This window comes from Lepidochelys kempii, chromosome 24 (genome assembly GCF_965140285.1).
Source record: "Lepidochelys kempii isolate rLepKem1 chromosome 24, rLepKem1.hap1, whole genome shotgun sequence".
Classification (NCBI taxonomy): domain Eukaryota; kingdom Metazoa; phylum Chordata; order Testudines; family Cheloniidae; genus Lepidochelys; species Lepidochelys kempii.
The window spans coordinates 17,498,756-17,515,219 of record NC_136403.1 but is presented as its reverse complement, the minus strand read 5'-3'; the positions used below and the strand labels follow the sequence as shown (position 1 = coordinate 17,515,219).

The window sequence follows — 16,464 nt, the reverse complement described above, 5'->3', positions numbered from 1 at the left end:
GAGAAATCGAGAAAAGAAGACACTTTCCATGAGAATTTTTGTGTTTATTATTATTTTTATTATTTATTACCTGTATTATGGTAGCACCCAGGTCCTCCAGTCGTGGCCCTGGATCCCACTGTGCACATTATTATGGCTATTTATTAGGTGTATTATGGTAGCACCCAGGAGTTTCGGTCACAGACCAGGACCCGCATTGTGCTGCCCAAACACAGAAAAAAATACGGTCCCTGCCCCAAGATCTGTGACAACCTGAGCGTAAGACAAGCGGTGACGGACAGAGACAGACGGAGGAGCCCAAGGAAACGATAAGACAATATGGGACAGCGTTAGCGCTGGGTGAAATGTCTTGGCCAGAAAGTTCTTTGTTGAAAAATGCAGATTCGGTTTGACAGAAACGCTTAACGAACGCACGTCAATTTCAGCGAATTGTTTCGGTCACACCCAAAACCCCCTTTACAAATGCCAGAAAGGTCGAAACGTTTCCTTTAGGTCTTTTTCTGAGCCACCCGCAAACTAAGCAATCGATGATCCGCACCACGCTCGTCAGTGTGAGAGCCGGGGAGTTTGAGCACGCCTGCTCCCTCACCACTGTCAGGCTCTTTGTAGGCACGATGGCAAAGGAGAGTGTGAAGATAGGAGTGAAGGGGGATAATTTGCATGTGTGTACAAAGGCCAGTTTCTCTGGACACACTATAAATAAACAACAGAAGTCAGTTTCCTGCCAGGCAGTCTCATGTTACATGTATGTTACCTAACCACGTCTGTACCATTTGTGTATGGATTCCAGTAATTCCTAGTGTCAGGACGATTATTTCTGGCTGGATGCTGACATCTCAAGCATTGCCTCTATTGGCATAATACGCAAAGCGGATAATCTGCATCACTGAACCGTTTCTATTTTGCTGTTGCTGGCAAACCGGTTTGAAGCTCTCCCTCCATTGACAGTGATCTGTAACATTACAAAAAACCGAGGAGTCCTTGTGGCACCTTAGAGACTAACAAATGTATTTGGGCATAAGCTTTCATGGGCTAGAACCCATTTCATCAGATGTATGAAGTAAAAAATACAGGAGCAGATATAAATACATGAAAGGATGGGGCTGCTTTACCAAGTGTTAGGTCAGTCTAACGAGCTAAATCAATTAACAGCAAGATACCAAAGGAGGAGAAATAACTTTTGAAGTGGTAAGAGAGTGGCTCTTTACAGACAAAAAGAAAAGGAGGACTTGTGGCACCTTAGAGACTAACAAATTTATTTCAGCATTTATTTGGAAATTGTTGAAATCTTCCTGAAAACACCATCCTGCCCTCTATGGATGTAGAAGCCCTCTACACCAACATCGCGCACAAAGATGGACTACAAGCCGTCAGGAACAGTATCCCCGATAATGTCACGGCAAACCTGGTGGCTGAACTTTGTGACTTTGTCCTCACCCAGAACTATTTCACATTTGGGGACAATGTATACCTTCAGATCAGCGGCACTGCTATGGGTCCCCGCATGGCCCCACAGTATGCCAACACTTTTATGGCTGACTTAGAACAACGCTTCCTCAGCTCTCGTCCCCTAACGCCCCTACTCTACTTGCGCTACACTGATGACATCTTCATCATCTGGACCCATGGAAAAGAAGCCCTTGAGGAATTCCACCATGATTTCAACAATTTCCATCCCACCATCAACCTCAGCCTGGTCCAGTCCACACAAGAGATCCACTTCCTGGACACTACGGTGCTAATAAACGATGGTCACATAAACACCACCCTATACCGGAAACCTACTGACCGCTATTCCCACCTACATGCCTCCAGCTTTCATCCAGACCACACCACACGATCCATCGTCTACAGCCAAGCTCTGCGATACAACCGCATTTGCTCCAACCCCTCAGACAGAGACAAACACCTACAAGATCTCTATCAAGCATTCTTACAACTACAATACCCACCTGCGGAAGTGAAGAAACAGATTGATAGAGTCAGAAGAGTACCCAGAAGTCACCTACTACAGGACAGGCCCAACAAAGAAAATAACAGAACGCCACTAGCCGTCACCTTCAGCCCCCAACTAAAACCTCTCCAACGCATCATCAAGGATCTACAACCTATCCTGAAGGACGACCCATCACTCTCACAGATCTTGGGAGACAGGCCAGTCCTTGCCTACAGACAGCCCCCCAGCCTGAAGCAAATACTCACCAACAACCACATACCACACAACAGAACCACTAACCCAGGAACCTATCCTTGCAACAAAGTCCGTTGCCAACTGTGTCCACATATCTATTCAGGGGACACCATCATAGGGCCTAATCACATCAGCCACACGATCAGAGGCTCGTTCACCTGCACATCCACCAATGTGATATATGCCATCATGTGCCAACAATGCCCCTCTGCCATGTACATTGGCCAAACTGGACAGTCTCTACATAAAAGAATAAATGGACACAAATCAGACGTCAAGAATTATAACATTCAAAAACCAGTTGGCGAACACTTCAATCTCTCTGGTCACTCGATTACAGACCTAAAAGTGACAATTCTTCAACAAAAAAACTTCAAAAACAGACTCCAACAAGAGACTGCTGAATTCCTAACGTTCCTCAGACGGTCTTGTCAACTGCTGGAAATGGCCCATCTTGATTATCACTACAAAAGGTTTTCTCCCTCCCCCACGCTCTCCTGCTGGTATTAGCTCATCTTAAGTGATCACTCTGGTTACAGTGTGTATGGTAACACCCACTGTTTCATGTTCTGTGTGTATACAAATCTCCCCACTGTATTTACCACTGACTGCATCCGATGAAGTGAGCTGTAGCTCACGAAAGCTCATGCTCAAATAAATTGGTTAGTCTCTAAGGTGCCACAAGTCCTCCTGTTCTTTTTGCAAATACAGACTAACACGGCTGCTCCTCTGAAACCTTTACAGACAGTTGACAAGAAGGTGTAAGTAACAGTAGGGAGACGTTAGTATGCGGGAAATTAAGTTTAGGTTTTGATAAATAATAAATTGGTTAGTCTCGAAGGTGCCACAAGGACTCCGAGGTTTCTTTGCTGAAACAGACTAACACGGCTACCACTGAAACCTGTAACATTACAGACATTCAGCAGGTCTCGTGTTCCGAGCGTTAACGGCTAACTCAGCACTGCCAGCCGAAGGCCACGATTTAAATTTGGGGGGGCCGCATGTTTGACATGCCTGTGTTGAAGTATAATTAAATCAACATTGATTTTTAAACATTTCCTCCAGTACACAGGCTTTTGATACTGGCTCACATGACCGTCTCATAAGCAAACTAGCGAAATACAGCCCAGAGGAACCTATTATAAGGTGGATGTACAACTGGTTGGAATACCGTCCTCAGAGAGTAGTTATCAATTGTTCACTGTCAGGCTGGAAGGGCCTGTCGAGTGGGGTGCCAGAGGGATCTGTTCTGGATCTAGGTCTATTCAATATCTTCACCAAGGAATAATGATTACAGCATTCCGTCCCTAAAAGGGTAACGGGTGCCAGATGCCAGCAGGGTTGTGTACAAAGGGGAGTGGGGTTCAGTGGTTAAAGCAGGGAGGATGGGAGCCAGGGCTCCCCAGCAAAGCCCAGCACTTGCTTTCAGGCTCAATGAAGACAGCAATTAAGTCTCTTTGCTGTAGCAGAGACAGCTGCAAACAATGGAGGCCTCTGACCAGGGCAGTAGGGCGTGTGGCAGGTCAGAGCTGAACCCTGTGGACTGTGGGGTGCGAACACAGGGGCTAGGAGATCGGTAGCCACCTTTGCCTCCTCCCTGAAACTGGCAGTACCCACTGGGGCTGGTGGAGCAAGGGTGGTGCCAGAACCTGAAAAGAATGTCGTAGTTTGCGGTGTGTTTTCCAGCAGGCCCGTCCTCGGCATACGCAGAATATGCAGCTGTGTAGGGCACCTGGAAATTTGGGGCTTAGTGCCCACCCTCCCAGCTCTTCCTATCCCTGCTCTGACCCTTCCTGCAGGCTCCCACCGCTGGCAGCTGCAGCCTGGCGAGTCTTCCTCCGGCGGGGATCTCGTAACTTACAAGTGAAAAAGCCTCCAGCCTGCCAGCCCTATTAGCACAACACTGACGCTGCCAAAGAGCCGTTCAAGGGGGAGTGAAGCCATTTCACGGGCATTTGCCAACCCCCAGGAATATACGGTTAGTATCTGAATTTACTGGCAAAACCAGCTGGGCATCACTGTCATATTTACTCTGAAGATGTCAGTCTACAGGACCTGAGTTTAAAATTAGCTTTAAAAACATATCGAAGAGATGCACTAGCCCAGGGGTGGCCAGCCTGTGGTTCCGGAGCCACACGCGGCTCGTCAGACGTTAACACGCGGCTCCTTGTCTAGGCACCGACTCCGGGGCTGGAGCGACAGGCGCCAACTTTCCAATGTGCCGGGGGGGCTCCCTGCTCAACCCCTGGCTCTGCCACAGGCCCCGCCCCCACTTCACCCCTTCCCGCCCCCTCCCTGAGCCTGCCGTGCCCTCGCCCCTCCCCCTTCCCCCCCCAGAGCTTCCTGCATGCCCCAAAACAGGTGATCGGGAGGTGCAGGGAGGGAGCGGGAGGCGCTGGGGGCAGGAGCGGGGGAGCTAATGGGGGGCTGCTGGCGTATTACTCTGGCTCTTTGGCAATATACATTGGTAAATTCTGGCTCCTTCTCAGGCCCAGGTTGCCCGCCCCCCCCGCACTAACCTGTCTAGCACGGCCCCTTTCCTCTCTATATAGTCCAAAGACAGAATCAGATTCACATACACCTTGGGAATAACCGTGAATGATTTCCTGAAATGTCATTAATTGCACGACCCTCATGCCTGGGCACTTCCTCTTTAAATACAATTCAGACTGACCCTTTCTCAGCCCACCAGCTTGTGTGTTACTGAATTTGTCGCATACTGTCTGCAGGTTTGTGCCACAGAGCGAAGAGGTGATACTCAGCTCAGTCACAAGGGTAGAGGTGCGACTCTTTCCACATGAGAGATGTTTAGCCAGATCATCAGGTGGTATAAATCATACAGTGACTCCAAAGGAACTACGGCCGATTGACCCCAGCTAGAATCTGGCCCCGATGGCCGATTCACACCAAATGGGGGTCTGGTGAAACTATTAAGGAAACTAAGGATGCCGATGGGTTGATTTCATTATGACAGCTCCGCTGCCACTCCCAGACCTGTTTGCTAAATTCCTCCTCATTGACTTCTGCAAATATTTATTGGTGACACATTTTCTTATCCACCCCATACCAGTGTCAAACTGGGTCTCATAAGCATCACACTGCACCTGGCTGGGGGAATTTAATTATAGAGTAACTGAGCAGAGAAGAGTGTTTCGGCCTTCATTGCATTCCAGGCCAGGTTTGCTCCCTAAGGTTGTCGAGATGGGTAGGGGGCTTCCAGACAGAATCCAGGAGTTAGGATCTCCAGGAGTTGAGAGAGAGAAGCAGATGGCATAGATACTGGTTTGCTATGAATGTGCTAATGTACAAGAGGCATAGGACAGGAACCCTGAGAGAATAAGAGACCAAACAACATACACGGCCCTTGTGTATTTCAAGAGCACAGGGAAACAACTGAAAATAAATGACCAGCATGCGGGGGAACAAACAGGGCTGGAGCGGGGAAAAGAATCATAGAATCATAGAATAGAATTATAAAATCATAGAATATCAGGGTTGGAAGAGACCTCAGGAGGTATCTAGTCCAATCCCCTGCTCAAAGCAGGACCAACCCCAACTAAATCATCCCAGCCAGGGCTTTGTCAAGCTGGGCCTTAAAAACCTCTAAGGATGGAGATTCCACCCCCCACCCAAGGGAACCCATTCCAGGGCTTCACCACCCTTCTAGTGAAATAGTGTTTTCTAATCTCCAACCTAGACCTCCCCCACTGCAATTTGAGACCACTAATCCTTGTTCTGTCATCTGCTACCACTGAGAACAGTCTAGAGCCATCCTCTTTTGACCACTACCCCCCCCCCGCCCCGTTCAGGTAGTTGAAGGCTGATATCAAATCCCCCCTCACTCTTCTCTTCTGCAGACTAAGCAATCCCAGTTCCCTCAGCCTCTCCTCGTAAGTCATGTGCTCCAGCCCCCTGATCATTTTCGTTGACCTCCGCTGGACTCTCTCCAATGTGTCCACATCCCTTCTGTAGTGAGGGGACCAAAACTGGACACAATACTCCAGGTGTGGTCTCACAATTGCCAAATAGAGGGGAATGATCACTTCCCTTGATCTGCTGGCAACACTCCTACAAATACAGCTCAATGTGCCATTGGCCTTCATGGCAGCCAGGGCACACTGCTGACTCATAGCCAGCTTCTCTTCCAGTGTAATGCCCAAGGCCTTCTCCGCAGAACTGTTGCTTAGCCAGTTGGTCCCCAGCAAAGAAACAAAGAAAGAAACAAAGAAAGACAGATGGGGAGGGGCTAAGCTGGGTGGAGGAAAAAGACATGAACCTAAAGTTGGGGAGGAACCACCAAACCTGACGTAGACACAGGGTGTGCGTCATCCCCAGACCACTGATCAAAAACTCCCCCAGACAGAGTAAGGGAACCAAAACAAACGGCAGCTGCAGCACCAGCAGGGAGAGAGAGCCCGGCACCAGGTAAGGGCAGTGGGGTCTAGTGGTTAGAGGGGGCAGGCTGGGAGCCAGGACTCCTGGGTTCTATCCCCAGCTCTTGGAGAGGAATGGGGCCTGGTGGGTCACAGCAGTGGGGGCCAGGAGCCAGGACTCCTTGGTTCCCTGCCTGGTGCTGACAGGAGGAGTGTCGTGCTCTGTGTGGGTCGTTTATTTATTCAAACGGACCTTTTCGGGTGCCAGTTGCCGTCATCCCGACAACGCCCTATTCCCAGCCCAGTTTAATTATTTTTGTGGCCCTGCCCCAGAGCTCCTGCCAGTTTGGGCAGCCCCAGGCGGTGAATCCCCCCTATTGCTGAGACCTGCGGGGTCCAGTCCACACCCACCCAACTGCATCTCACCCCATGCCCGTCCCTTGCAGAGATGGACCCCAGAAAAGCGCCTAAATGCCTCATCTCTGCCGGGCGCCGCATCCTCACCATCGCCTTTGCCCTGCTCATCTTGGGGGTCCTGACATGGGCTTACGTCGCTGGGATCCAGCTGGTGGCCGACCAGTATCGGATCATGGCCTTCGGCCTCTATGGAGTCTTCCTCGCCGCCCACCTGGTCATCCAGAGCTTCTTCGCCTCTCTGGAGCACCGGCGGATGAGGAGGGAGTCGTTGGCCTGTAGCTACACCAAGACGGTGGCGTTGACCATCTCGGCCTACCAAGAAGACCCCTCCTATCTCTGGCAGTGCCTGGAGTCGGTGCGGGCCACCCTGTACCCCCCAGAGAAGCTGCAGATCCTCATGGTGATCGACGGCAACAGCCCCGACGACCGCTACATGATGGACATGTTCCAGGAGGTCTTCGCCGGCGAGGACGTGGGCACCTACGTCTGGGAGAACAACTACCACCGGCTGCCCCCGCGGGAGGGCGAGGAGGGGGGCGGCGGCTCCCAGGGGGCAGGAGGGGAGGAGCCTGGGCCCTACACCGAGGTGGAGATGGTGGACCCGGGCCAGCTGGCGGTGCAGGAGTTGATCCGCTCCAGGCGATGCGTCTGCATCATGCAGCGATGGGGCGGGAAGCGGGAGGTGATGTACACGGCCTTCAGAGCGCTGGGCAACTCGGTGGACTATATCCAGGTAGGAGCAACCAGCTGGCTACCCTCCCCCCACCCCAGCCCCCAGCACAGCACAGCGCCCCCTAGCGCCGTTCTGGGCATGAGGGCCTGCCCTGCCTGCCAGGGGAGAGGCCTGTCCCCACCCCGTGCAGCACAGCGCCCCCTAGGGCCGCCCTGGGGCATCGGGACAGTCCTGACTGTCAGGGGAGAGCCCCCCACCCTGCCCCCTGCAGCACAGCGCCCCCTAGCACTGCCCTGGGGCATCGGGACAGTCCTGACGGCCAGGGGAGAGCCCCCCACCCTGCCCCCTGCAGCACAGCGCCCCCTAGGGCCGCCCTGGGGCATCGGGCCAGTCCTGTCCGCCAGGGGAGAGCCCCCCACCCCGCCCCCTGCAGCACAGCGCCCCCTAGGGCCGCCCTGGGGCATCGGGACAGTCCTGACGGCCAGGGGAGAGCCCCCCACCCCGCCCCCTGCAGCACAGCGCCCCCTAGCGCCGCCCTGGGGCATCGGGCCAGTCCTGCCCGCCAGGGGAGAGCCCCCCACCCCGCCCCCTGCAGCACAGCGCCCCCTAGGGCCGCCCTGGGGCATCGGGACAGTCCTGACGGCCAGGGGAGAGCCCCCCACCCCGCCCCCTGCAGCACAGCGCCCCCTAGCGCCGCCCTGGGGCATCGGGACAGTCCTGACTGCCAGGGGAGAGCCCCCCACCCTGCCCCCTGCAGCACAGCGCCCCCTAGCGCCGCCCTGGGGCATCGGGACAGTCCTGACTGCCAGGGGAGAGCCCCCCACCCTGCCCCCTGCAGCACAGCGCCCCCTAGCGCCACCCTGGGGCATCGGGACAGTCCTGACTGTCAGGGGAGAGCCCCCAGCCTGCCCCCTGCAGCACAGCGCTCCCTAGGGCCGCCCTGGGGCATTGGGACAGTCCTGACGGCCAGGGGAGAGACCCCCACCCTGCCCCCTACAGCACAGCGCCCCCTAGCACCACCCTGGGGCATCGGGACAGTCCTGACTGTCAGGGGAGAGCCCCCAGCCTGCCCCCTACAGCACAGCGCCCCCTAGCGCCACCCTGGGGCATCGGTACAGTCCTGACTGTCAGGGGAGAGTCCCCAGCCTGCCCCCTGCAGCACAGCGCCCCCTAGTGATGCACTGGGCATAGGGCTCAGCACAGCTCCCCCTGGGGGGTCTCCGCAAGTAACACCCCCTCCTCGGCCGCCCCCAGGTGTGCGACTCAGACACCAAGCTGGACCCCAGCGCCACGGTGGAGATGGTGAAGGTGCTGGAGGCCAACAAGCGCTACGGAGCCGTGGGGGGTGACGTGCGGATCCTGAACGTCTCCGACTCCTTCATCAGCTTCATGAGCAGCCTGCGCTACTGGATGGCCTTCAACGTGGAGCGCGCCTGCCAGTCCTACTTCGACTGCGTCTCCTGCATCAGCGGGCCCCTGGGTGAGCCTGCCAGGACGCCTGGGTTCTCCCATGCTCTGGGAAGGGATGGGGGTCTAGTAGCTAGAGCGGGGGGCTGAGCAGGGGGGCTGGGTATCAGGATTCCTGGGTTCTCTCCCCGGCTCTGGGAGGAGAGTGGGGTCTAGTGGCTAGAGCAGGGGGGCTGGGTGTCAGGACTCCTGGGGTCTCCCCGTCTCTGGGAGGGGAGTGGGGTCCAGTGGCTAGAGCAGGGGGGGCTGGGTGTCAGGACTCCTGGGGTCTCCCCGTCTCTGGGAGGGGAGTGGGGTCTAGTGGCTAGAGCAGGGGGGGCTGGGTGTCAGGACTCCTGGGGTCTTCCCGTCTCTGGGAGGGGAGTGGGGTCTAGTGGCTAGAGCAGGGGGGCTGGGTGTCAGGGCTCCTGGGGTCTCCCCGTCTCTGGGGTCCAGTGGCTAGAGCAGGGGGCTCTATCCCGGCTCGAGGAGGGGCCGGGAAGGGACCGCTGGGAATTCCGGCTTTGCTGACCCTGCGCTGCCTGCTGCCCCCTGCAGGCCTGTACCGGAACGACCTCCTGCAGCAGTTCCTGGAGTCCTGGTACAACCAGAAATTCCTGGGCACCCACTGCACCTTCGGCGATGACCGGCACCTCACCAACCGCATGCTGAGCATGGGCTACGCCACCAAGTGAGTGCACGGCCCAGCTGGGCCCGGCCCTCCTGGGGGCTGGGGGCCCGGACTCCTGGGTTCTCTCACGGGCTCTGGGAGCAGAGTGGGGGGTAGCGGTTAGAGCGGGGGGAATGGGAGCCAGGACTCCTGGGTTCTCTCCCTGGCTCTGGGAGGGGAGTGGGGGCTAGCGGTTAGAGCAGGGGGGTTGGGAGCCAGGACGCCTGGGTTCTATTTCCGGCTCTGGGAGGGGAGTGGGGGCTAGCGGTTAGAGCAGGGGGACTGGGAGTCAGGCCTCCTGGGTTCCAGCCTCAGCTCTGCATTAGCTAAGCCCCCCGCCCGCCCCCCTGCAGGTACACGGCCCGCTCCCGCTGCTACTCAGAGACCCCCGCCCAGTTCCTGCGCTGGCTGGCCCAGCAGACCCGCTGGACCAAGTCCTACTTCCGCGAGTGGCTCTACAACGCCCTCTGGTGGCACCGGCATCACCTGTGGATGACCTACGAGGCCGTGGTGGCCGGCGTCTTCCCCTTCTTCGTGACGGCCACCGTCCTGCGCCTCTTCTACGGCGGCAGCCTGTGGGACGTGCTGTGGGTCCTGCTGTGCGTCCAGCTGGTGGCCTGCATCAAGACGCTCTACGCCTGCTGGCTGCGGGGCAGCCCCCGCATGCTCTTCATGAGCCTCTACGCCCTGCTCTACATGGGCGGCCTCCTGCCGGCCAAGTACTTCGCCATCGTCACCATGAACAAGAGCAGCTGGGGCACCTCCGGGAGGAAGAAGATGGTGGGCAACTTGATGCCCCTGCTGCCCGTCTCCATCTGGGGGTTCCTGCTGCTGGCGGGGCTGGGCTACACCATCTACCAAGAGGCCCTGGCCAAATGGACCCGCCTGGTCAAGCAGGCCGAGCTGAGATACCTGGTCATCGGGGTGGGCGTCTACCTGGGCTACTGGGCCGGCATGGTGCTGCTGTACTGGGTGTGGATCCGGCGGTGCTGCCGGAAGCGGGCTGATCACTACGCAGTCCAGGTGTGAGGCCCGGACACCAGGGTTCCTTGTTATTCTCTTCCTACCTCACCCCCCGGCCTGGCTGTGGGGAAGCTGGAAGGCCGGATTAGACTGGGAAGTGATGGCTAATGGGGAGAGAAGGGAGCAAGGGTGCCAGGACTCCTGGGTTCCATCCCCTGCTCTGGGAGGGGAGTGGGGACTAGTGGTTAGAACGGGGAGGGGGAAGGGAGCCAAGGCTCCTGGGTTCTTTCCCTGGCTCTCTGTGGGGAGTGGGGGCTAGTGGTTACAGCAGCAGGGTTAGGAGCCTGGACTCCTGGATTCTAGCCCTGACTCTCGCAGGGGAATGGGGTCTAGCACAGGGAGTCTCAAACTGGGGATCATGGGGGTCACAAGGTTATTATGTGGGGGGCACGAGCTGCCACACTACGGCATCGCGGCCAGCATCCCGTGCTCATCTAAACGGGGCTGATCCTGCTCCCCACGCTCCCTGCTCCTCCTGGTCTGCACGACAGACTTAGGTCAACGTGAGGCAGCTCAGGGGGACCTAACTGTGTCCGCGTCCACACCCCTGCCGTGCGCCCGCCGACGGACGTGCCCTACCCCAGTGACATCGCAACTGGGGGTCGCGCGGGTGACCTTGCGTCCGTGTAGACCCGGCGTCACTTACACCGTGGCTGTCAGCTCACCCGTCCCAGGCTCTGGCCACACTGCAGTGACGCCGGGGGTCAGACTCCGCTCTGGCGGTGCCCCCCCCGCCCTCAGGCACTAGGGGGCCAGCATCACCCCCCTGTTTCGGTCACATCGCCCCTGTGAGTCCGGCCCGCAAGGCCTCGTGCCGGGTGACGTCTCCCTGCGCTGGGCCCTCTGCCCAGGTCCCCATGCAGCGCCGGTGAACGTGGGGCTGGGCCAGGGCCCGCTGTCCCGGCTCTGGGCCCACGGCTCCCCCTGCAGTTCTGGTCTGCGCTGCCCTGGCTCCCGGCTCCCCTTCCTGTGCCCCAGCCCAGCTCATCCTGCTGCTCTCCCCTTAACTCTGCCCTCCCCTGCCTCAGCCAGCCCCAGCTCACATGGAGGATGGGCCCTGCGCTCCTGACTCCCTCACTGGCCAGCCTCCCTGTCAATCAGGTCGACCTGCAGCGATGCCCGCTCCCCATTGGCCCTGGGGACTGTCCTCCTCTTTGACCCGTCCCCTTTCTTTTGCTACTGGGAGAGGGCTGACCAAAAACCCAGCACCACGTTTCAGTGAGGGGCCAGCAGCCCCCGGACACCCTCAGGCCTGGTCTACACTTAAAGTTCAGGCTGTTATAGCTACAGAGGCCAGGGGCGGGGAGGGATCCACACCCTGAGCACCGCACTGAGGCCGACCCAACCCCTGGAGTAGACGCAGGTCGATGGGTGAATCCTTCCCTCGCTCGGGGAGGGGAATTCCCACAGGGATGGAAAAACCCCGTCCATTGGGACAGGCGGCGTCTTCACTACGGGGCTCTGCCGGCCCAGCTACAGCGCTGGGACACGACAGCAGCCGTAGTGTAGACAGGGCCCTGTACCCCACACAGAGCTAATCCCCCCTCCCTGCACATGCTGGATGTTCCCCTGACTGGGGATCCGGGGGGTATAAAGGGTCCAAGCCCAGGCAGGGTTAGACGGCCACAGCAGCGGGTGATTCACCTTGTCCACTCGTAGCTAGGAGAGCAGGGAGAAGGCAGAGGAGGAAGGAAACCGTCCTGGTGCTGGGAGGCCCACGGGGCTGGGCTCAGAGCCGAACGGGGCCTTCTCCCGGCTGACACAGCGAGCTCTGCCGGGGGAGGAGGAGAGAGTCAAGCCCGAAATGAGGCGGGAAAGGGACTTCCAGCCCAGATTCCAGGGGGGGTGGGGGGAACAGGCAACAGAACTGCACAAATAACCGATTATCTGGTTCACTGGCAGTTCTCAAACATCGGGGGGGAAATCGTTCTGGGCTGACCCAATTTCTCGTCCAACTGAAAAGCCAAATGAAAAATGGTTTTGGTTCATTTTCAAGCATTTAGAAACATTTCTAAATTGGTTTCAAAAGGAAAAGCGCCGTCAACTTTGAAATGAAAAGATACTTTGAGTTGAAAAAAATTAAAAGGTTTAATTCTGGAAATGTCCAGACAAAATGTCTCTCTTTGTCGGGGTGTTGGTTTGGGGTTTTTTCTGGCTGAAGCAATGCAGCGAAATCGACACAAATTCTGGAAACGTTTCAGTCGCCCCAAAGCTGCATTTTTCAGTGGAGAAAAGTTTCGGTTGGAAAATTTCTCCCAGCTCCCCCATGGCCCAGACACGCCTCGCCGTAGCAGAGCGGGGGCTCCAGGACACCAGAGAAGGGCGCTCTGAGGGGCAATCCTCGTCATAGGCGTGGCTCCGGATGCAATCGTGGTGACCAGCAAAGTGCAGATGTCAGATGGAGCCAGTGACAGTCACGGGGACACGACCTGCCCCTGCCTCACGTCCTGTTACACCAAATCGCTTCAATGTGGAAGGAGACAGTTAAACAGCAAGTCAGCCGCAGCCTGTGTGCTTATTGCCAGACGGCCAGGGCCCCAGCAAGCCTACGGGTCCATTGACTTCAACAGTTACACTGGTGTAAACCGGCTGGGATCTGCCCCATTGACTCCAATGGAGCTACGGCCGATTGACCCCAGCTGGGGATCAGGCCCAGTTTTCACTCCCTCCTCCGTATTTGCTCCATGTCTGCACCGTCCCTTCTGACATGGGGCAACCGGCACGGCCTTGGGGCGCCAGGGTCAGAGCATCCCGCCGATCTGCAGAGGGGCCCTACAGTGTTTCCACATTATCTCCACCCTCTTGAGTGGCCCAACGGCTTCTTCACTTTCCTCTTCTGCAGCGAGCTGAGGTGTCCATTGATCCTCCTATGGGGACGCTCCAGTCCCTTCTCTGGATCAGCGCGGTTTAGTTAGAACCTGTCAGGTCTCGGAGGCCTCAGACCCCCGCCCTGCCCATGTGCGTTACTTTGCATTGACCAAAACTCAACTTCATCTGCCATCGCGTTGCCTGTTGACCCAGCTCCGTTCGATCTCCCTCAAGTTCTCGACTAGCCTCCATATGTTGCCTTCTCTGCAGATTTCACCACCTCCTCGCTCACCCTCCATCAGATCATCTGAGTACCGTGAACGCTGGGTCTAGCGCAGAGCCTGGAGGCCTCCACTTTTAAGCTTTTGCCATCACACAAAATTCCCTTGAATTCCGGCTCTGTTTTCTAGAGACACCAGGTGGGGGAAGAGACGAGCTTCCGAGCGACACCGAGCTCTGCTGCGGTCAGCGGAGCTTGACAACTCGTGTCTCTGCCCAGCAGAAGCTGGTCCAATAAAAGCTTTTCCCTCCCCGACCTTGTCTCTCTAATATCCCGGGACCCGCACGGCTACAAGAACGCTGCAAACTCCTGTTTTCCGGCTGTTGTCCTGTTTCTGCCCCATGACCCTGGCTGCCCTTAGGCATAGGCAGAATACGCAGCTGTGTAGGGCACCTGAACATTTGGGGCATCACTGGGTCTTAGTGTCCCCCTCTCGCCGGCTTTCCTATCCCTGCTCTCACCCTTCCTGCAGGCTCCCACCGCTGGCTGCTGCAGCCTGGTGACTGTTACTCCAGAGGGGATCTAGTAACTTGAAAGTGAAAAAGCCTCCGGCCTGCCAGTCCTATTAGCACAACACTGAAACTGTTAAAGAGACATTCAAGCAGGAATGAAGCCATTTCACGGGCATTTGCAAAACGCCGGGAATATACGGTCCGTTTCCGCGTTTACTGACCAAACTAGCTGGGCATCACTGTCATATTTACTCAGAACATGTTGGTCTACAGGACCTTATGTTGTCAGACGTCACCGGCGTGGCTCCAACAGTCGGCTGCGTGCGCGTGTTCCCTCTGTGTGCTGCCCCGGCTCCGCAGATCGCTGGCACTGCAGACCCCTAGAGCACCCCGAATGACCACAGACTCCGATAAGGTACGAAGGCACCCGGCCAGGTTTATTGTCAAACGAAGCCCAGTGATAGTTCCCCACAGACTCTACCGGACATACTACGAATATTTGCCCCCAACAATGGACTGGCTCAGTCCATGGCGGGACGCTCCGTTGTCCCCTAGGCCAGACACAGACAACCCCTCAGGGATGCATTCTCATACACAGGTGCAATCAGGTTACACATCACTCATGACGCATTGAGGTACAGCCCCTCTACCCATTAGGATGCTGCCTCTCCCCAGTACAGGTTGGTTTGAACAAACAACTCTATCCATCATATTGTCCTTCTGACCCTGTCTTGAGGATGGCTCAGCCTGTTCCTTGTTATCTCTGTGGGATGTGTTCATACCGGGGTGTTCTGGTGCCATCCTGGCACACGCTCATCTCATTAGTGCTCATATGTGTGTAACCCTTCTGCCAGGCCAAGCTGATAGCAGCAAGGGCCGGGTTCAGTACACAGGGGTTCCCTCTCATCCAAGCAAATGCAAAACTGGCTCGAGCCCCCACCCAGTGACCTGGGAAAATCTTACACACCCCCTGGGTGCCTCAAAGAGGCAATACTTCCCCTCTTGCAAGCACGGAGTCTCCGTGTAGCAGAGAATCTTTAATAACATGAGGTAAACGACATCAGCATTAAACTGGGGAAAGACCACAACTAGTGTTCATTAACCAAACCATGAGCAAAGACCCACCCCAGCAAATTGGGCCACATCAGTTCTCCGACTGGTTTATGAATGTCGGAGAACACTTCAATCTCTCTGGTCACGCGATTACAGACATGAACGTTGCTATATTACAACAGAAAAACTTCAAATCCAGACTCCAGCAAGAGACTGTTGAATTGGAATTCATTTGCAAATTGGATACAATTAACTTAAGCTTGAATAGAGACTGGGAGTGGCTAAGTCATTATGCAAGGTAACCTATTTCCCCTTGTTTTTTCCTACCCCCCATCCTCCTCAGACGTTCTTGTTAAACCCTGGATTTGTGCTGGAAATGGCCCACCTTGATTATCATACACATTGTAAGGAGAAAGAAGAAAAGGAGGACTTGTGGCACCTTAGGGACTAACCAATTTATTTGAGCCTGAGCTTTCGTGAGCTACAGCTCACTTCATCGGATGCAAGTGAGCTGTAGCTCACAAAAGCTCATGCTCAAATAAATTGGTTCGTCCCTAAGGTGCCACAAGTCCTCCTTTTCTTTTTGCGAATACAGACTAACACGGCCGTGACTCTGAAACCTTTCATTGTAAGGAGAGTGATCACTTTAGATAAGCTATTACCAGCAGGAGAGGGGGGTGGGGGGAGGTATTTTTTCATGCTTTGTGTGTATAAAAAGATCTTCTACACTTTCCACGGTATGCATCCGATGAAGTGAGCTGTAGCTCACGAAAGCTCATGCTCAAATAAATTGGTTAGTCTCTAAGGTGCCACAAGTACTCCTTTTCTTTTTGTGAATACAAACTAACACGGCTGTTACTCTGAAACCTACCTGTAGCAAGACTCTTAATAGACCCAAAATTAGCTCTGACATTCCACAGTGGAGAGAGACAAAGGTGCAACTAGTATTTCAAACCCTCACAAAGGTCCCACACCACCAGGTACTAATACCTATCTCAAGCCACTCTCAATTCACAGAGTTTTGGAACCCATGTCCCTTGCCTAGCGAGTGCCACTTAGTTGATGGCAAGTCCCTCCA

The 16,464-nt window shown here is 55.8% G+C and overlaps 1 protein-coding gene across 1 annotated transcript; it reads left to right on the top strand.

The window, feature by feature from the left end:
* The first annotated feature begins 7,012 nt into the window (after window positions 1-7,012).
* LOC144929841 (hyaluronan synthase 1-like) lies at window positions 7,013-10,799 on the top strand. The gene is made up of 4 exons (XM_078850452.1): window positions 7,013-7,714; window positions 8,909-9,134; window positions 9,659-9,791; window positions 10,124-10,799. Exons 1-4 carry the CDS (start codon window positions 7,013-7,015, stop codon window positions 10,797-10,799), a joined length of 1,737 nt encoding a protein of 578 aa, XP_078706578.1.
* The last annotated feature ends 5,665 nt before the right edge of the window (window positions 10,800-16,464 follow it).